The sequence below is a fragment of the Neodiprion virginianus genome, chromosome 2, assembly GCF_021901495.1.
Source record: "Neodiprion virginianus isolate iyNeoVirg1 chromosome 2, iyNeoVirg1.1, whole genome shotgun sequence".
NCBI lineage: Eukaryota > Metazoa > Arthropoda > Insecta > Hymenoptera > Diprionidae > Neodiprion > Neodiprion virginianus.
Genome location: NC_060878.1, coordinates 40,185,766 through 40,206,811, shown reverse-complemented (window position 1 = coordinate 40,206,811; position 21,046 = coordinate 40,185,766). Strand labels below are relative to the sequence as shown.

Sequence of the window (21,046 nt, the reverse complement as noted above, 5' to 3'; positions counted from 1 at the left end):
AAACTGAGAAATCACCAAAAATTTGCGAACTTCGATCGATCGTGTGAGGATTGAAAAACAGAAGAAAGAAAATAAAAATCAATCGAAAATACAATTTTTTAATCAAACTGAAATTAGTTTTTACTCGATTCTTGATTATTTGATAATTGTGAAACGAGCACGAAGCTCGAACGATCTTTGCCAAGCTACTTCTGGTTTTTCGTGAAAAAAAAAAATATCATGTGTTTCCGACGAGTAAAAAATTCGGTAAGTCATCATCAAGTAACGATACAGCATGAGCAATTTGAGCTCGCTTCGAAGGCCGCGTGCGATATCGTCGTTATTTTACTTTCGCATATGATGTGCGAAATAAACACTCTCCGAGAAACTTTGCTCGTTGACAGCGCTGCATGCGGTAAATAAAAGTATTTCCAGAAGTTATTTGACGTCAGGTTCGACAGGAAAAGTATACACACCTCTGTTGAATAACGACTTCGAATGCATGTACACGCATCGCCACGCAGCTCGATACATTGGACGTTTCTACCAGCGCAGCGGCGTGCAGACAGATTTCGACTCCAGAGCTGGCGATTAGATAAACGCGTTTTGATCTGTGCACTGACACACGTGTCTGCGACGCTTTGATCCAGAGAACGAAGTACCTTATCGAAAATCAGGGTGTTAGCAGTTTTTTAGGCATAATATGCGAGTCATGGTTCATGCTTTAAAAAAATGTACATCCTGTTATCGGGGATTACGAGGAATCAAATATCGTGTTCAAAATTGAACTTAGAGAAAAAACTGTTCCCCTGACGTGCGTAGTTCGATAAATAATTCCTTTGGTTCAGATAAAACGTACTGGAATCTAATGAAATTACTGGTATCAAGGCATTGCAATTGTTAGATTCAATATTTATTTTATTTTTTCTATACCAATTACAAGGAAATATATCGTATGTAAAGGACTGTTCAAATAATGAACAATGCTGCGTGAAAATCGAAAATATTTTTCTTGATTCGAATAAAATTTGGACAGCAAAACTCTTCGTACAGTGTGTAGAATAGCTGTTGCGTGTTTCGACAAGCAGACGCAGTGGTCCACACTTTCGTAATCTACTGTTTCCGGGCTATATTTATTCTACTAGAAATGGAGTTCTCATCTCACTGTCAAGGCAGCCGTACACTCAACGCGTAGTAAAACCACGATACGAATTGACAGATAAGCGGTAATCTGTTCGACCTACGCATATTTACTGCCCGAAGATAATGAAACATTTTTTAAAATAAACTTAGTTTTTTGATACTTTAAGACATCTCATACCTAATACTGAACAATCGCTTTATGTTCTCCTGCTGGATCATCACGGGGTCTGCATATTTAAATATCCACGGTTCAATTACACTTTCATGAAATTTTAACACTTTGACGATAATCGCAGATGTTTACGGACGGTGCGCCGTGTCCAATTATTTATGGAAATATTGTGCCAAGCTAAGTTCTATCGGCTAAACTAAAAGCTGGATGAACACTTGAAGATTGTATTGGTAATCTCACGGATTAGACTGGTTGTTGTTAGTCCGAGATCATTTATCTTAGAAGCATCTAAATGTAGGCTATTTGAGACTGATAGTGTTGATAATAGTTAATATTGCTGGTGACGTGGTTTTATATAAGATCGCTTTATCAACCGAATCACATAGTGCTAAATATTGCGACAGATAGACTCGTAAATTATACGTTTGATTGTAAGACAATTTCGAAAATCTGAGAATTATCTCGACATATCTTGATATTTATTCTATTAACCAGCCGTCAACCACTGTTCTTCTTCACTCTTGCATTGTATTGTTATACCTCTGGCACGTGTGCAACATGCGGAAAACCGCAACAGGAAACCAATATTATATCCTACCAGATAAGTGATGTAATCAAAGAAGCGGACGTCATGTTTTAAATGTTCGCATCATAAATGTTTTATTATAAATACATTTATGTATAAAGTATAAAAACTTACAGTGCTTATTTAATTAAAAAGGGTCGTTAGTATTAATGTAATGTATTTTCAAGGAATGAAAGATTTATTGATGATATAAAATCAGCCGACGACGGCTAATTATCATCATATATTATACCTTCGGTTTACTCGTATGTTTACATTATTCATTCTTGTTTGGATTCAAATCGTTTCGTTATTCGTCTCGTTATACGCCACATTCCGTGAACGACAAAAATGTCAGCAAGAAACATTGTTACTTCGAACCATACAAAATTGATTTTCGTGTTTACATTAACATTTACTCCCTCCTTAAACTGCAATCGTGCACCGCGAAGTCGATCTCCAAGTCCGTAGAACAGGGAAAGAGTGCAACGAAGTGGCAAGAACTCAACCAGCGTATAAAGATGCGAGGGATTAACGGTGGATACACGACGAGAGTATAAAAACCGTTATTCAGATGCCCAACTAATTATTTTTAGCATCTTAGTAGCATATAGTAAACAGCCTTCGACGTTTGAAAGCAGTTGACCGATCACTACAATTACCATTCTCGTTTAAACAATTGACTATTTTTTCCGAATACGGGGAATACCATTAACGGATATTTTTAATCTGTAACCCACTTTTTCAACGAATATCGTTCGATTTTCATTAAAGGAAAGACTGAAGAAAAGTAAAGGGAAACCAAAAAAAAACAGGAAAAAGAAAAAACAGTTGTATGAATTTCATACCGGAAACGACGCCATCCACTATAAATCTAGGCATTCTTTCTGATCCGACTACGATGATTAATCAGCATCGACCGAGCACCATCGCCAGGATCGCCATTCGTACGTACACCCCGCATTCGGCTTGCCTGAAGTAAGCTGCTCTGGGATCGGTATCAAGTTCCGGACTGATCTCGAACACGCGAGGCAACGGATGCATCACCACCATCTTTCTCTTTGCTCTCGTCATCATCTGCGGCGTAACTACGAAGTGCCCGCATGCCTAGAGTGAATTCGTTAGGTTTTCGTCATTAATCTTCCTCATTCAAACATCCCTTTAAATATATTCGCAAGAAACGCCGATTTTTCACCGGTAAAATTGACTCTAAAATCGATGTATAAACACCGGCAAATTTTCAGGCCAAATTAAAAATGATCACGTACAAGGAAAATTTTCATTAACTTCGATACTGCGTTCCACGTATTTGTCGGATAAATTCCAAACTTTGATTATATTCAGTTACGCGTCAATTACCGGAAGCAATCTAAACGTGCTTTGAGTGTACAACCAACGAGTTATCCAAGATGGTAATCACCCGACTCTTAGTGACGTAAAGCTTTCCCAGAATCCATCCGATTGCTTGCTTAATTGAAATATCACGCCTAACCCACCTGTAAGTATTCCTCCTGCGATGTGAATCGTTCCCGCTGTATGCGCGTCATGTAGAGAACATCCGTTTCGGGAAGAGCCGCCTCCAAACTGGCAAACTGTTCCTGAGGAATTCCGCGGGATCTTAGATAATCCGTAATGTGATCCGGCATCCCGAGACCGGAGGGACTGACGTATCTCAGCTGCACGTTGTAGAGAGTCAGCAATCTGTCGCGATGAAAAATCGGTTAGGCGTCAAGTTAATCGATGAAGTATCATCGCGACTTCGACCTGTTCAATTTCAAAAATCGTGACACAAGGTGACAAACCTTGCCAAGGAGTGGACGGTCCTTCCGTGCCTCAGGTCGCCGACCATCGTGATTGTCAGCCCGTTTACGGTTCCGATTTCCTCCCTGATTGTGAAAACGTCGAGCAACGCCTGAGTCGGATGCTCACCCACACCGTCACCGGCGTTCAGCAATGGTTTCCGGCAGTGGTTAGCCGCACGCTGTTGAAATCATAGAGAAAAACTGTGTATCCTACAATTTCATACCAATTTTTCTCATCAAATTATGGTTTTCCGATACTGTAGACAGTAGAATAATACCATCGAGAACCAAATTGCGCGACAGGTGTAGACAGTTATATTTTAAGAGAAGTTAGATTACAAATTGAAATGTAAGATCTGGAATCAGTACGCAGAACCGTCAATTAGCGAACGTGTCACCAATATCGATAACGGTGTGACAAAAAATGTTCTCAATCGATATGTGATACTCACCGCAACAGCACCTGGTTCCGGATGTCTGAGAACCACGACGTCTGCATAACCAGCCATTACAGCGATAGAATCTACGGCAAAAAGTGCATAGAAATTGGCAAATGTTTCACCAGCGTAGCGAATCTTTTCAAGCGCCGATAAGAACCGAGGGAATACCCGCGTAGAGTGTTTTTATTCCTGCACTGATAAAACCGCAAGCGTGTTCAATAATAACGCGCTATTGCTTGTCTTTACAGTTCCTTATTTTCAACGCTCTTGTTTCACTTACCATTTTAGTATAATGGAGTATACTCTTTGGACGTGCAGTTGTGAGTGATTTTCAAAAATTATACGTAGAAAATTGACAAATATCTTATGACTCATCGTGATTATACAGCAAGTACCTTACACCTCATACTATCGGCCTTCGTGTGTTAGCCTGACAACACGATCTCGATAGCATATGTACAACATTGCAACGTACTTAGCAGAAATATTCGTACGTTGTGAATGTGAAAGAGCCTTATCAACAGGCACGAACTTGTACTCGTGTTATCAGCTTGCCGTTCACGTGAAAAATTTTCAACAGTTGCCAATATACCGCAGCGAAAATTATATTATACTACACTTGAAACACCGCTTGGGGTATCATTAACTAAACGTTACTCGTACACAATACCTTCAAGAGTTTCTCCTTTCTTCACTGAGGATGTTGAACCATCCATGTAAATAACTCGGCCCCCGAGACGCTGCATTGCCGCTGAAAAGCTGCAACTTGTACGAGTGCTGACCTCGTAGAAAATGGATGCCATGACTTTACCCTGAATAAAACAAAGCACAAAAATAACAGTTAACGTTTCATTCGAAACCAAATCCTCCGTGGTTCAGAAAATAATTAACCTATAGTATATTACCCTGAGAATGTGATCCAAGGGTCTGTCCTTCTGAACGTAAACCCGAAGGGTTTGGGACAGATTAAAAATATCGTTAAGCTGCTCCTTGGAGAACATGTCGACGGTCAAAATGTTGTGTCCAGCCAGTCCGTGACTGGGGTTGAGATGAGGGGGTGGATTCACGGTCTGAACGTAGAGATTTGGGTTGCTTTCGCTCTTGTGATGAACAAGGTTCGTCAGAGGAATCGGCGATATGCTTCGCTGTCCACCCGGGATCTTCAGCAACTCCTTCGCTTCGGCATCGACGGCGAAGTGCACGTTTGCTCTTGGTAGTGTAGGCTGAAGTAGGTGGCCGTAAGGTTCTGGCGGGAAGTTTTAAACGTAATTCGAAAAACAAGCTTCATCTTCGTCCATCAACGATCGTCGAGAGTGCGAGCCTCACCTGATTGATCAAAGTCCCAGATATCCGAGGACTGGCTGTCTCGGAGACGTTCGCGACGCTCGTGACCTATGGATACGTGGTCGTCCAGGGCGGATCCTGGCCGACTGGAAACGGCGTCGACGGAGGTGCCGTGGATGGTGGAAAGGGCGTGCTTCGATTTGGCCTGGAGTTCGCGCACGTCTTGACCAAACCCTGGGTTGACCAGAACCTGGCCCTCGACGTAGGCGACTTCGCCTCTGAGGACGACGCGGTGTACAGATCCGCGTACCTTCATGCCAGCGAATGGCGTCCACTTTGACTTGGTGAAGGGGAGGGCGTCGGGGATAATCCATTCCTCGTCAAGGTCTACCTCCACGTAGGTATTCGGCTGGTCTGGGATGTTGAAAATGCGTTTTGGGTTCCGATGGAACTTGTCGATCAGATCCTGTCGAAGAAAAAGGGAGTGAAATTACCAGCGATATTTTAATCCCAAGATTAATCACTAATCGACAGAGACGACTGTCTGAGATAAGGAATACGAATCAGTAGGAATGTGTTTTTTTTCGTCCCGAAAACAAACACGCGCGGTGAGTCAGACCGTGGTTGTTGGTAGCAAAGATACTTGTTCAAACGGGGGGCAAACGGGAGATTTTGAATACGCACTGTCGGTACGTTTACCTGATAGCGAAAGGGGTTGAATGGTAGATAACGGCGGAGTTCCAGAAACGAGGAGATAGCTTGTCACGTTTTTTGTTCTCCGAGTACAAATATACATTATATACGGATGCTATAAAATGATAATGATACTACAATTACGACGTTATTTTTGTTGTTGAAAAAGGTCAGGGTCTGTTTACGGCGATAAATGATTTCCCGGATAAGGAGCATCACGCCTAATCAAGTTGAATCGCACAAGATAGAGTATTGACATGGTTCAAATTTCGTTTTATCCTCCGAGTCCTCAAAAAGGAACACACCAATATGTAACGACGCATGGCATACATATCACAAGACAGTGTCTCGTTATTTTGATTGATTGATGTTTCTCATAATACCATATTTATTTTTAACTGGATGACGATAATGGAGAAATGAGATAAATCAATCGGTCTGCTAATCTACGCGCGTGTGCGTCAAGACCAAAGTAAATTAAGACGTTAACCTCCAGCTATTCCCTTACAGCTAATTTTGTATTGAAGTGTTCGGCTGATCAGAGATTAAAGACTCACTTCCATCGTCATTCTTTCTTCGTGAACCGCGTTCAGCAGCAATGGCAGGATGGTCTCTAGTCCAGGATATCCCGGAGGTGGTTTTTCCTGTGACTTCTCCTCCACTGTATGAGGCGCTGAAACATAAAATTCCCCATGCGAATTGTCAATCCCGATACAGCTACTGCAGCCCAATGCCAAAAGTACGAACCGTGATCGGTAGCGAAGCAATCAATGACGTTCAGGTTGTCCCAGAGGGCTTGCTGGTCTTCTTTCGTGCATAACATCGGTCTCACTTGTCCTTTTCCGTGACCAATATGGTCAAGATCATCTTGGCTAAGGAACAGATGATGAGGACAAACCTCACAGGTAACCGGCAAGCCCTGTGAAGGAGATTTCGGTTCAAAGACATTCAACAGTCATGCAGGACTCAATGTAATGCTGTGAAATATTTGGTGGTGCATAAAATTGTCCGGGTATTAATTATAAGCTTCTCATCATGTTTTGAGCCCACCTTAGCTTTGGCTGCACTAATTATTTGGATCTCCTCTTTACGAGCTACGTGACAGACGTGAACAGGGCGATTGTAAAAACTGGCCAAGAGTAGAACAGCGGCTGTTGTCTGACTCTCGGCGTGTACGCAAAGCGGGTATTTCTTTGGCCAGCTGCTGAGGTGCTGAAAAATAGACGAAAACGTTTCAAGGTGAATATTTACGCTTTTAGAAGTAACTAAAGAAACAGACGATAAGATCGTGCGATCGCGATTATTCGCTAAAATTATCGATTGCGAAATAACTAAAATATCTGGTGATATTGAATCTACGGTTGACTAGCGGTTCTTCTATTCTGTGAAAGGCCACGCCGAGCTTAACGAACCTTTGACCATACGGTGAGATCTGTCAGCCTCAGACTTGTGAAGGTTTCGTTAAGGTACATCTTGAGAGCAGCAGCCAACGGCGCCATGTCCTGAATAATGTTGTAGTTGTCCGAAGACGCTCCCATGTACAAAGCGTAGTCACATCGAGCTCCTAAAGCAGCTCGCTGAAAGAAGCCAACTAATTGTCACGACGAACATTGCAGATCATGAAAACACACGAGCTGCGTCAAGTGCAGAAGCTCACCTCTTTGGCAATCGCGAAAGTCTGATGGTCAACGACGGCTGGGTTGGTGTTGGGCATAGCTAGAATCATTGTGATACCACCGGCCAAAGCAGCAGCGGTGCAGGAGGCGAAATCCTCTTTGTGAGTCGCCCCCGGATCCCGGACGTGGACGTGAACGTCTATGAACCCGGGGAGTTTGACCATGGACCTCGAGGTCATGCAGTCGGTGTGCGTTTTCATTAGCGGTGCTCGACCGCCGAGCATTTTTATCGCCTGTGTCAAAACAAAAATATATTTTGTCTCATTTACAGTGGCGATTCACCGTTTGACTTACTAGTGTCATTCACAGTAATTGATTCTTTGACTCGTGTTTCACTCTGTCTGTCTCACCTCGACCAAAAGCTTGGCGCACTTGACGTCTGTGACCAGAGGCACGGAGTAGTCGACGGCAAGTCTTCTTGTACGATAACCGTGGGTCATGAAGTTTGATACTCGACGAGCACCGCCGTTCCTCATCGGCAGATTAATCACCAGGTCGAAATGTTTCTTGGAGAGAAAATCGGCGAGGTGACGAAGTTCGCTGGGACTCGAATCCTCGTTAACGTCGATGTCTTCAAAGGTCCATTGCACCGGTTCTACCTGTAAACATCACAACTTGCATGTTGCTTTTGACGCCCTCGATCAAGGGATGTGTGCCAAGACAACAAACACTGAAGTGCACTGCCTTATTTGGCAACGATTCAGAGCATGATATTAGTGTGTGCGAATACAACGAACCTACGCCTCATACATGCGATACACATCGATTCGGTACCAAGAGATTAGATAAACGCATTGCGATCTGTTCGTGTGCACGCATGTCACGTCAAGGTTTATATCATACGTCTGCCCAGCGTAACATGCAGAGGGGATATTTCACTGATCCAAATAAATACAATCTCAAGTATTTAAGCGTGATCAAAATGACAGATTTCATACAGATAATTAACGTTTTAGGTATTTTCGATTGTTTTTATACAGGTAAGAGTATTTAAAGTCACTGTCAAGGCGCAGTTGAAGGGCGGTAAATCCAAGCCACAATTACAACGTGATAACATTGCGAAGCTTATGATAATTTGAATTTAAGGTAGTATGTCAACGTTCCTTCTAGATTAAGTGAATGTATGGCATTGGTCAGGTAGACGCTATTGATGAATAAATTTTGGGTATTTTAAAGAGACATTTCAGTAGAATATATGATCTGAATTGCAGAGAAGTTGACGTACCAAAATCTGAATACGAGGAAAACGCATTTTACGTTCAGATTCGTACATAAGATTTTTCCATATTCGGCATTGCGAAAGATTAATTGATAATTCGAAATAATAGGTTTCACGATAATTCTACGAATTTTTCAGAGCTTTATCGATCCGATAAAGGTAGCCAATTAAAAAATATGCAAAGGCACACCTTGATAACGGTTAGATATGATTTATCGGGAGGAAGCGATACGCGGTTAATACTGTGACTGTGATCGCTGACAGTGACCACAAGACGCTGGCAGGACACTGTGATCAGTTGTCCAAACGTGGATAAGGCCAACGTACCGTTCAGTGTCGGTCAGATGTTGACCAGTAGTGTTATTCGTGTAGTTGACAGTCGATATTTACACCACAAATGAAACTGTTAAAAGATATTATCGGAAAAATGGGGAATGGAAAATCCAAGACCAAAACTAAGGATAACAGGGGCGAGAGAAAGAGATCGATAGAGCAATCGCACGAGATGCAGGAAAAAAGTTCAAATAATTTTACTGAATTTGGTGCTGCTTACGATCCGGAACTTATTCGGATGCGTCGCAGTCTGGAAAGGGACCAGCAGGCGTTCATTCTGAATAATCTCATGCTCAGCGTTGAGTTTTTTGAAAACTATGACCAGTGAGTGAAACATTAATTAGATCATTAATCGATTTTCACGTGGCATATACGTTATGTGAAACTCCTTTCCGAAGAAGCCAGTGATTCGAGCGTTATGCAATAAGGAAACATATTACCGTGACCGTGATCTCAAAGTTATTATACTGAAAACGCGCATTAACCTTCTGAATCTTGGGTCGACGGAGAAATATTTCTAATTGGAAATGTATACGGGACCTTGAAATAAAAATCCTTACATACGCTTCCATGATTTCTATGGGATTCAATGACAGATGATGTCATATACCTGGCGTGAAAGTTCATTCACTGTAAAAACACTTGACGCGTATTTTGATGATAACTGAGAGAAAGATAACTAATAAGTTGAACTGGGAATAACATACTTCTGTAGATCGTGTATCGATAACAACGTGAGACTCGATCTATTCGCAACGTATTCGTTTCCTTGATGTTATCTTGAAGATCGAGCCGAACGTCCACCGATCTCGGTAGAAAAGTAGACTTCGAAAAATGGTACATGTTTCGGCCTAAAAGTTTGCATTTGAAAGTCGTAGAATGATTTTTACGCGTATGTCTATATATGAATGATATTCCAAGAGATAGATCGTCAGATTAATCATGTGCATGGATTTATGCTTGATACAACTATCAAAGTCATTGAAAGTTAAAAGTTTTCTATGACGACATTAAGAACGATAATAGGTGACGTAGCACGTACACAGAAAATACTGATTCCTCGTACATCTCAGCGATCAAGACGTGATTACTACAATCTAATCAATACTTCTGACACGCAAGAATATTAATAACCATGATGCCATCGCTCTTGTTCGTGAAATTTTCAGAATAATTCTGAGAATAATGCGCGGCGATGGGTCGATGAGAAATTAAGTCCTACAAACTGTAGTTTCGATTTGATTACTAAGATTTACCTGCTCAACGATAATTAATTATTATCCTTAACTCAACGACGTCAAAATTTTTCAGAGAGATTTTAGATATCAGGGCGAGTCCAATCTCTCGACAGGAATACGATCTCAATACGATCCTGTCACAGAGCCAGAAACACGTCTTGCTCCCTGATGTTCTTCAGGAACAAGTTGCACGCCACGTCAAATTCACGTCGACGAGGAAAACTGAGAGTCTAATGGTGGAGCCTCTGCAGCCGGTACGCATGTACGTCGTTCTCGACAACATAGACGTGAACGAGATCCCGGAAGGTCCCGAGTACAGCATCCTGACTGACGCGATATTCTACAACATGTGTCTGGAGCCCAGTTTGAACAAGGGTAAGTCGTTTAGTGTCAGCTAGGTCTATAAGGATTATTGGGAATCCAAGTGGAACTTGAATAATTACGTTGCCATTCCACTCTACCATTGTCCCTGCATACGTTACGTAACACTTATTGGTTAATCTGGTTGGCGATCGATCGATCATGAGTGTACGAGGACAACATCGGTGACAAAGCGAGACCAACTAAATTTCGATACATTTTATTTGCTCATCGCGATTGTAGCACACTCGTCAACTTTGTCTGATTTATCGGTTTTTTCAGGATTCGTAAAGCTCAGATCACTGGAAGTGACGCCAGCGTCGAAAGAAAAATCGAACGATGGTTCCGATTCGGATTTGTCATCAATCGCCGAGGATGATGACGAGATCTACAATGAAAAGGAGGACATGTTTAACCCCAGAGTAAATCCAGGCGTGCGTTTTCTATCTCAAGTCGAAAAACGGGCCAATTCACTGGCGGCGAAGCCGGTTTTTACGCAGTCGATGAGCGATCTACGTAACGCTGAAAAATCTGACTACGAAACAGCCAGCTTGGAAACAAGCAGAACGTTTTCCCAGGCGAGTTTGATACCACCGGATGATCCGGACGACGGGGAGCAAGATTTCTTGAACGATGGAACTTCGGAAAGGAGATTGAGTGGACGCGTCAAGCCGACGTCAAACGCAGTGCTTCGCGGTCAGATAGCGTCCCACGGAAAGCTGAAGCAGCTCAAGAAGCGACAGAACAACGCGCACCAGAATCAGAGAAGCGCTGATGCTAGTCCAGCGAGCAGCAGGAGCTCTGGCTACCGATCTGGGTCCTCCGGGAGCAACTATGTGATCGACAGTGACTCGGACTATGGCTATGCCACCATAACGAACTTCAACACGCCGAAGCCGCTGGTCAGGCCAGCGAACATTCCAGCCTCATCGTCCGAAATACCCGTTTCGTGTTTCAAGAAGATAGTTTACACACGTGATGGGAAAGTGTACAGCGAGAAAACGGAGAGGATACAGCTGCAAAATCGGCAACAGAGGAGAATAAGACAGGCGCTGAAGCGGCAGAACGAGGACCGGCTGTACCTGAGGAGCGACGTTTTCATGCATTACTTTCAGGACTTGTTCGCGAGCCGGTTGGCCGAGCCACTCGGATTCACTGCCGAGGATGTTGACGACGCGACCAGGCAGGGTGCCATCATATACTGCGACTCGATAGAGTTACTTGAGAGAAACCGCGGGGTGGTTATACCCCACGAAATCGTACCAAGCATACAAGCCGAGTGGCCGGATTGCGGCAGCGAGTGGCTGAACAGATTACGATCGGAAGTGCTCGATCCTGAGAGCAACGTGATTTATACGTGGCCCACGAAGAAGATGATCGATAAGATAAAGAAGTTCGGCTGCCATATAGTCCCGGAAGGCTACATGCCGAAAAGACAACCGAATCCGAATCACAATATAGAGTGGCAGCTCACATTTCCTGCGGCAGAACGGTACCTTGAAACGTGTCTCAGCCACGCCCAAGTCCGTATCTACTTGCTCGCTCTTATGCTCCACAAGACCTTTATTCGTCCCGTTGACACCACCTTCGGACTAACCACATCCCACATACGATCCCAGCTCTTTTTGCTCCTCGAACAAAACTACTCGCCAGCAATGTGGCCCGAGCATCGAAGCGGCGAAAGCCTTAGGAGGTTGCTCAGAAAACTCTACAGTGCCGTTTCTCAGAGTCAGCCCTACCTTCCCGATTACTTTATCAACGGGAAGAACCTCTTTGCAAATATTCCGAGGCAGTACCTGTTGCTTACACAGAAACAGCTTAACCGCATAATCGACAATCCCGTCATGTATGTGATTGCGTCCATGGAAAACATCCGGTATAAGCCCGAGTTCTTTCCCGTACTCGACTACAAGAGGTTGTTCAAAATACTCACTCTCGAGAACAGCGAGCTAGTCGCCCTCATTAACCCCGCTCTCAGTCCAGTAGACAGGCCCATAACCCAGGCGGAGGATGAAGAGATGGAGATATTCGAAGAACGGTTTGACCGGATTGGGGGATTTTGGGTCAAAGTCAAGGCAAAAGAAGACACGACGACAGAGAGAGCTCAGAAAATTGTGCAACACAAAAACGTCATCAACAAGAAGTCAAGCAGAATAACGTCCCAGGAATTGGTTGTTGAAATTTCGGTAAGTAAAATCGTGGGACTACGTTTAATCGGGTTCTTTGCTACCGTAGAAATATCGAACGAAAGTCAATGCACGCAGAAATACTAATCTCAAAACTTTCTTTCAGCGTCAATGCGCCGAGTTACGTGGCCTTCGATTGACGGCCTTCCTGGACATGTTCATCCAACACTTCATTAGAATGGCACAGCGATGTTATCACTACGGAGCGATGAAACAAAAGGACGTTTACCTGAACCAAGCGGAACGACTGTCGATGATACTCTCAGAACAGGGCATTGGAAAAGAAGACGCAAAGCGTTATTTGGACACAATCAACCACCTCACTCAAGAACTATCGCGACCTAGGGAGCAGGGAGATGCGCCCGAGACACCGAGACGGAATGAACAGCCCTTGATCAGCATCCCTCTGAACCAACACTTCACCGTCAAACCTGAGGAACGTGGAGGAGGTTCACTTTTCGTACATCCTATCGGGGAATCTAAGGAGTACGACATTTATTCGGACGCTCCGCAGAGGCGACCGACGGTCAACTTCCAAGCCCAGACGACGCAAGTTGAAATCGACGGCACTATCACCATGGGGGACGTTAATGACGTCGCATTTCGAAATGGCCATCCGAATTTACCCCGCGTCGTAAGTCTGACCGAAGAACCTCAGAAGGAATCTTATCTTTCGGATTCCACGTACATTTGAGAAGCGTTTGCACGGTCATCGTTTCACGATGGATTAGTCTACATCCACAGAGATGGGTCGAAATAACAGGAATCAATACATTCCTCCAGAGGTTCGGGCATGTGTTAATAGATGCGCGAAACAGTGCTTTGTCTGTGCAAGTCTGTCGGCCATGAATTTTTATTTAACACAAGAAATAAAATCGTCTGAATTGAAAATCAGCCTGCCCTACTTGAAAATGGCATTGTTCATGCTGATCGCGAATTAATTTGCGATCATGGTTGGAGGCGTATTGAAGTTATCTGTGATCAAGAAACTTGACAGTTATTGGGAGGAAACCTCGCAAGGGTTTTAACGTTTCCAACTAACTCGCATTAGTTTTAAGATAAATTAAAAATTATTCAGAAAAAATATAAGAAACGGTGATTTAGTTTAAGTATTCATAATAATCTATTCAGAAATAAGTCCTATGTAGATTTCGAGCTACGTAGTAAATTATATATCTCTATTATATTTAACGACAGGAAAGCTGAAATTCTTCGCCAAATGTACCGACGGCGCCTAGTGTCCGCAATCGCAGACATTGTTTTTTGTTTACGCTTATCAATCGCTATGCTTAGTGTTCTTAGCACTCGCCTGCCGCGGCTCAGCTTATCGGTATAGTTTTTATTTATTATTATCACATCAGTACATTTCACCACGAAAGACGCGGATTTGCAAAGATTTAAAATCATATTTAATATTTAGAAATGAATAATGTAACGTTAATCTTGTGAATATTAAATATTTTTATCTGAAAATTAGGAACAAGAAATAAAATTACCAACGTACCTCGACACCATGTTCCGTGTAAAAATCTGCCGTTCCCATGCTGGCGTACAATTTGTATCCCATTTTATACAAGCTCGTGATTGAAGGAAGTAGTTCCATTTTGTGCTGTAACAACAAGTAAACAGCCCAGGATATAGAAAGTATAAAAATTGTGGAATATTTGATAAATTCTGAAAAGATCTGGTAATAATGCGCAATCGTATACTCGATAGAATTGATCAGTGATTGATACCTTGAAACTTCCAATGGACAGTAGAATCCCTTTTTTAGGTATGTGGAAGCCAGTGCTCATCATTCCCTTCAGATAAGCCTCGTACCTGTTGTCCCCAAAACAGGCAACTTCCCCAGTCGAAGCCATTTCTACTCCCAAAGTGACGTCAGCTCCTGAATGAATGGGGCATTAACAAACGTACTTCTGTGTACAAAACGATTTCTGTCTAATTAGACCAATGATTTAAAAATAAATTCCTTACCTGCAAGACGCGAGAATGAAAACTGGGGCACTTTGACCCCGACCTTTCCACAGCCGGCTAGAACATCCACAGGCTCAACAGTCTCGCCGACAATTAGGCGAGTTGCCATCGCGACAAAATCGTGGTCCAACGTCTTGGAAACGAAAGGAAAAGATCTGGAGACCCTGACGTTGCACTCAATGACTTTGAGCTCGTTATCCTATGGTGAAAAATCAAACGAAGTTGGAATCTGGTTTAGATTATTCAAAGATCAATCATCACCTTGGCTATCAATTGCATATTGAAGGGTCCCGTAACTTCTAGGGATGCTGCGATAGCTTTGGAAATTGCACGGATCTTGGCCAAAGTCTGGGGATTTATGTCCTGAGGTGGTGTTACCAGCGTCGCGTCACCCGAATGAACACCGGCGTTCTCCACGTGCTCAGAAACGGCCATGCATAGAATGACCCCATCATAGGCCACTGCGTCGACGTCAATCTCCTTCGCCTCTAGTATAAATTTCGATATCACGACTGGATGCTCCTTACTGACGTCACTAGCGTTCTTCAAATAGGATTCCAGATCATGATTGGAGTGTGCAACGTTCATTGCAGCTCCACTGAGTACGTAAGAGGGTCGGACGAGACAGGGATAGCCAACTTCTTCACAAAACTCAACGGCCGACTGGAGGTTGGTCAACTCCTTCCACCTGAGTTTCAAGTTGTTAATAATCATGTAGCTATGCCGGATTTTGTCGTTTCGTCGATGCTGCTTACCTGGGCTGTGAAATGCCAATACGGTCCAGCATCCGCGAGAATTTGAATCGGTTCTCAGCACCATCAACGGACTCGGGTGATGTTCCCAGTATACGGGCTTGCTGCCTGTGCAAGTCCATCGCTATGTTGTTCGGTAGCTGACCTCCCATGGAGAGAATAACACCCTCCGGGTTCTCAAGGTCGTAAATATCCATGACAACTTCGAAGGATATTTCCTCAAAGTACAAACGATCGCACATATCGTAATCTGTGCTCACTGTCTCCGGGTTGTAATTCACCATTATAGTCTTTCGGTTGAGACAACGCAATTCCCTAAGGCAGCCAACAGCACACCAGTCAAATTCAACCGAACTTCCAATCCGGTACACGCCGGAACCTAGAAGAGTTTTTCAATGATTCGATGTAATAATGAGGTCGCAAAATTGTTGCTGGGCGAATGAATCTTACGTACCAATAACCATGGTGTAGCCCCCGGGGAACTGAAGGTCGTGGCTATTTCCATTGTAGGTCAGGTACAGGTAGTTTGTGGTCGCCGGCCACTCGGCAGCGACAGTATCGATCTGTTTGACAAACGGTCTAATGTTGCCTTCCTGTCGTTGCTTACGAACGGCAAGTTCCGTGCTTTTCACCGCTGTCGCAATCTGCTTGTCAGAAAAACCGATTTGTTTGGCACGTAGTAGAACTTCGTAGGAGAGCTTCGTCTGGTCGAGATCTTCGAGAAGTGTGTAGTAAGATGTGATGTTTTTCATTTTTTCCAAAAACCAACGATCAATTTTCGTTAACTGGTACAGTCGATCGATCGTATAGCCAGCCTTCAATGCTGCTGCTAAAACGAACATCCTCTTATCCGTCGGTCTCTCCAGGTCCTCGTCATCAATCTTTTTCACATACGGGTCGAAACCGTTCACGTTTTCATCCACCATTCGAAGCGCCTTCTGGAAAGCCTCCTCAAATTTTCTGCCGATCGCCATCGCCTCACCGACGCTCTTCATCGAACTTCCGATCTGTAAGTGTTCATGAACCATGGATTTTTGGATTTTTGAGATTACATTTTTTACCACTTAATCAGAATCAATTTTCATACCTTAGTGCTGACTCTTTGAAACTTGCTCAGATCCCAACGGGGTATTTTCACAACGCAATAATCCAAGCTGGGTTCAAAGCAGGCGGTAGTTTGGCCGGTAACGGAGTTCTTGATATCTGGAAGCGGAATGCCAAGAGCGAGTTTCGCCGCAACGTAGGCCAATGGGTACCCAGTGGCTTTGCTAGCGAGCGCTGAGCTCCGTGAGAGTCTGGCATTCACTTCGATTATGTAATATTCTTCAGATATAGGATTGAGAGCGTACTGAATGTTGCATTCACCAACAACGCCGAAGTGTCTGATAACGTTAATTGCTGTTGTTCTAAGCATGTTATACTCCTTATTGCTTAGAGTCTGACTAGGCGCCACGACGATGGACTCCCCGGTGTGAATACCCAGGGGGTCAACGTTCTCCATGTTGCAAACCGTGATGCAGTTGTCGCAAGAGTCTCGGACCACTTCGTACTCCACCTCCTTCCAACCCTTTAGCGATTTGTCTATAATCAGTTGATTGGAATGAGCCAGTGCCTGCTGGGCAAGAGTCTTCAATTCCTCCTTGGTGTTGGCGAATCCAGAGCCCAATCCCCCAAGGGAGAAAGCAGCCCGTGCCATAACCGGATAGCCCAGTTTTTCGGCAGCTTCTAAGGCCTGTGAGATAACGCGGATTACTCGTGAATATTCGCAAAAATAATTCGATTTGATCTTACCTCTTGGATATTGTAGACAGCCGCACTTGGAGCGACCTTCTCGCCAATCTCGTTTACCCTTTCCGCAAAAAGTTTTCGGTCTTCCGTCTCAATTATAGATTGTATTGGCGTGCCGAGAATTTTCACGCTGTACCGATCGAACACACCGTCCCTCTGAAGTTTCACACCGCAATTGAGTGCCGTTTGACCACCGAAAGTCAATAGCACTCCGTCGGGTCTTTCCGATCTGATGACTTGTTCAACGTACTCCGGTATAATCGGGAGGAAGTAGACCTTGTCAGCCAAGCCTTTTGACGTCTGGACCGTTGCGATGTTTGGGTTTATCAGTAGCGTTTGAATCTTCTCTTCTCTGAGAGCCTTGATCGCTTGGGATCCGGAATAGTCGAATTCTCCAGCTTGGCCGATACTCAGGCCACCAGAACCGAGGATGAGCACTTTTCTGGGTCTCTGAACGACAGCCGCCGGGACAGACTTGGATGTCAACATCTCCGTAAGTCTTTCCTTAACAGAACTGGCGACAGGCTCGTTCCTCATGGTATCTAAAAAGACATCAAACAGGCACTCAAGGTCTTGGGGTCCAGCGGTGTGCTCTGGATGAAACTGGACTGAAAAGTACGGCAGAGATTTGTGAACAATTCCCTCGTTCGTCCTATCGTTCGCGTTTGTAAATAGGGCCTCCCAGGCTTCCGGTAAATTCATTGCGTCAATTGCGTAACCGTGATTTTGAGAGGTCATGTAACACCGGCTGGTTCCGTGATGTATGGCTGGCTGATTGTGGCCGCGATTTCCGTACCTGTTCAATGAGACAACCAGAATGAGTACTAAAGTGCCAGATTACGCTAAGACCGTATGTTTTACTTACTTCATCTTGTAGCTGGTGCACCCTGCGGCGACCGACAACAATTGATGACCGAGGCAAATGCCGAAAATGGGCTTCTTGCCCGTCTCGAGAACCCTACGAATGTTTTCCACAGTTGTCTTACACATGGCTGGATCCCCAGGTCCGTTGCCGAGGAACAAACCATCGTAATCGAATGTGTCCAGCGGGTGATTCCACGGCACCAAGTCAACTCGAGCACCACGATTTATGAAGCACCGTATCTGGTTGTACTTTAAGCCACAGTCAACGGCGCAGACACGCGGATGTCCATTCGGATTGTAAGTCACAGGTTTCTGAGGGAAGAACATGAAGTGATGAAGGTCAAGTTGAGCTTAAGTCTCTTTTATCCGTTTATGCTCGAAGAAAAAACGAGGTCCTCACTTTGATCGACACTTCGGCCACCAAGTTCCTCTTGTTCGGATCATCGAAGTTCGGAAGTAGTTGACTGGGAGTCGGTGCTGAAGTGCTGATCACGATTCTCCCCAGGATGCTGCCCTTCTCCCGAATTATTTTTGTCAGAGCTCGCGTGTCTATTCCGCATATTCCGGGTATGTTTTGGTCCTTCATCCATGCCGAGAGCGTTCTTGTTTGTCGCCAATGGCTCGGAGTTTCGCAAAGTTCCCCGACTATCAAACCGGCGGTCCATATTCGATTGGACTCGAACCAGCTGGGGAGTCAGAAAATTGTTTGGATGATAAACCTTGCAGGCACAGGAAACATGGGAGAAAAGGAAAAAAGTACTCACTATGGAAGATTGTACTGATCTTTCTCATCGTTCGGTAGCCCGTAGTTTCCAATCAATGGGTACGTCAACACAAGTATTTGTCCATGATACGACGGATCCGTCAAGGACTCGGGGTATCCAACCATACCCGTCTGAAAAACTGTGAACACGAAGAGAAGCTCGGATCATAAACAGCCTTGAGATGACGCTGAAAATTTCGTGACAACCGGTTTAATCTTATTTTGGATTCGGTGTATTGTTTGAAACTCACATAATGTCTTATGTGGCCCGAAAGAACGAGACCAGCGTATAGTTATTTCACACGGAAAAATATTACTGGTATTACTTTACATGTATCTGTAATGTCTCGATGTAATGTTTAAGATCGAATATGTTTCACATCCTGTCATACACATATGCTATTCTAATACAATTTTAGTCAATTTAAACTGTCCTACGAACTTAAATATCGTCACCTTCACTAAGTCATAACAATTGACTCAAACTGATTTATAAGTCACGAAGTTTCGTTTCATTACGATGAGACACATTATTCACGAATCGCGAAATAATTCTTAATCAAGTGTGATAGATGAATGGCGAAACGAGGAACTAATATTTCATTTAATATTTTGTTTGAGAATGACGTTCGCACACAGTGTTTACTACTAAACACTAAGGGTAAGAAGTTACGTTTCGTATCGGAGTTTTCGTTACAATCATAAAATAAAACCATTGATTCCAAATTATCTATCCACCGGATTCGAAACCTTGAATTGCTGATTACATTCATTTTAATGGCTGTACTTGTGTAACAGATTATAAAGTAGCTCTACTTCAGGCATGGGATACGTACGTGATTGCTTAGTCGAACTTTTAAAGCTGCAATAAGTCGATAAAATTTAAATCAGTACAATGTAGTGGTTCAGACATAAGACTCTACCCACATTAAAATTTGAAGCATGAACAGAAAAGCGATGAAAAAAGCCTCTGGAGGAATGCAAAAAGGAGCAAGGATCATAGCGCCTTTTTTTTCTTTCAATCATGGAACACAACTGAACATCGAACACGAATAATATATTTCGTAGAGAAGACGACCTGTTGAATGCCTAACCACCAAAAGACGAAGACTGCGACAACGATAGTGCGTTCCAAAAACCGTGCATGGCTTCGAAAATGTAAAAACGAGCTATTCCTCTGTGATCGAAATTTCATATCATTGTCATTGCAGACCGGCTATTCTACAACCATTTACCGGAACGCGACCACGTGTTAACGCCGAATAATCGGCATGGCGTTGCCACTGCGCAGCCGTGAATTACAAAGGCAGGATAATAAAGGAATTAAGGAGCGAAATCCACTGACCGACTTCTCCACCGACGGGAATTGGAGCCCCGAATCCTCGGCCTCGTAAAACGGTCCCATCTTCGAGGATGAGGTAGCTTCCTCCCAACGTGGGCTTGATCGACTCACACATGGTGCTGAAACGGAACAGGCGCGCTGGACTCTCAGCGCTCCTCTGCGCACTCAATTCCCCTTCGACTGATTGTGAGTTGTGAATATACTTGTGCGCCGCCTCCGGCGGGCCAGCCAGAGTTGGTGGAAAAGAGACACGGCGGGAGGGGGGAGAAGGTCGGAGCAAGCATAGGCGCCGACTCTAGCGTCGTTGACGATGGTTGATGTCGGGTGCTTCCTCGCGGCTTCGGCACGTGTGTCAAATGTTTATGAATAATCTTCATCGGCTCCGACCCAGGTAGCAATCGGATAGTCGGATCGCAGTTGGAAGTCAGTGACCTTTGGTGACCCACTTGCCTAGAAGTCGAGTGACTCTG

At 44.0% G+C, this 21,046-nt stretch overlaps 2 protein-coding genes across 2 annotated transcripts; one reads left to right on the top strand and one right to left on the bottom strand.

Moving 5' to 3' along the window:
* Positions 1 to 1,938: 1,938 nt before the first annotated feature.
* LOC124298968 (CAD protein) lies at positions 1,939 to 20,749 on the bottom strand. The gene is made up of 25 exons (XM_046751719.1): positions 20,580 to 20,749; positions 19,236 to 19,374; positions 18,872 to 19,157; positions 18,473 to 18,783; positions 17,611 to 18,403; positions 16,907 to 17,551; positions 16,274 to 16,826; positions 15,823 to 16,198; positions 15,329 to 15,755; positions 15,068 to 15,266; positions 14,827 to 14,978; positions 14,595 to 14,699; positions 8,105 to 8,353; positions 7,736 to 7,987; positions 7,491 to 7,655; positions 7,129 to 7,290; positions 6,826 to 6,997; positions 6,636 to 6,751; positions 5,428 to 5,851; positions 5,007 to 5,347; positions 4,772 to 4,913; positions 4,114 to 4,184; positions 3,662 to 3,840; positions 3,356 to 3,560; positions 1,939 to 2,966 (listed from the first exon to the last, which is right to left on the bottom strand). Exons 1-25 carry the CDS (start codon positions 20,689 to 20,691, stop codon positions 2,769 to 2,771), a joined length of 6,774 nt encoding a protein of 2,257 aa, XP_046607675.1. The 5' UTR covers positions 20,692 to 20,749; the 3' UTR covers positions 1,939 to 2,768.
* LOC124298969 (uncharacterized) lies at positions 9,238 to 14,604 on the top strand. Its single transcript, XM_046751720.1, has 4 exons — positions 9,238 to 9,630; positions 10,618 to 10,919; positions 11,187 to 13,090; positions 13,197 to 14,604. The coding sequence occupies exons 1-4, from the start codon at positions 9,371 to 9,373 to the stop codon at positions 13,782 to 13,784; spliced, it is 3,054 nt and encodes a 1,017-aa protein (XP_046607676.1). The 5' UTR covers positions 9,238 to 9,370; the 3' UTR covers positions 13,785 to 14,604.
* Positions 20,750 to 21,046: the final 297 nt, after the last annotated feature.

Excerpts from the sequence above, each read along its gene's own strand:
- LOC124298969 (XM_046751720.1), top strand. The coding sequence starts at position 9,371 with ATGAAACTGTTAAAAGATATTATCGGAAAAATGGGGAATGGAAAATCC. Across the intron at positions 9,631-10,617 it reads TTTTTTGAAAACTATGACCA|AGAGATTTTAGATATCAGGG; the intron begins GTGAGTGAAACA and ends AAAATTTTTCAG. Across the intron at positions 10,920-11,186 it reads GGAGCCCAGTTTGAACAAGG|GATTCGTAAAGCTCAGATCA; the intron begins GTAAGTCGTTTA and ends CGGTTTTTTCAG.
- LOC124298968 (XM_046751719.1), bottom strand. The coding sequence starts at position 20,691 with ATGTGTGAGTCGATCAAGCCCACGTTGGGAGGAAGCTACCTCATCCTC. Across the intron at positions 7,656-7,735 it reads CTTTCGCGATTGCCAAAGAG|CGAGCTGCTTTAGGAGCTCG; the intron begins GTGAGCTTCTGC and ends GGCTTCTTTCAG. Across the intron at positions 6,998-7,128 it reads TTAGTGCAGCCAAAGCTAAG|GGCTTGCCGGTTACCTGTGA; the intron begins GTGGGCTCAAAA and ends TCTCCTTCACAG.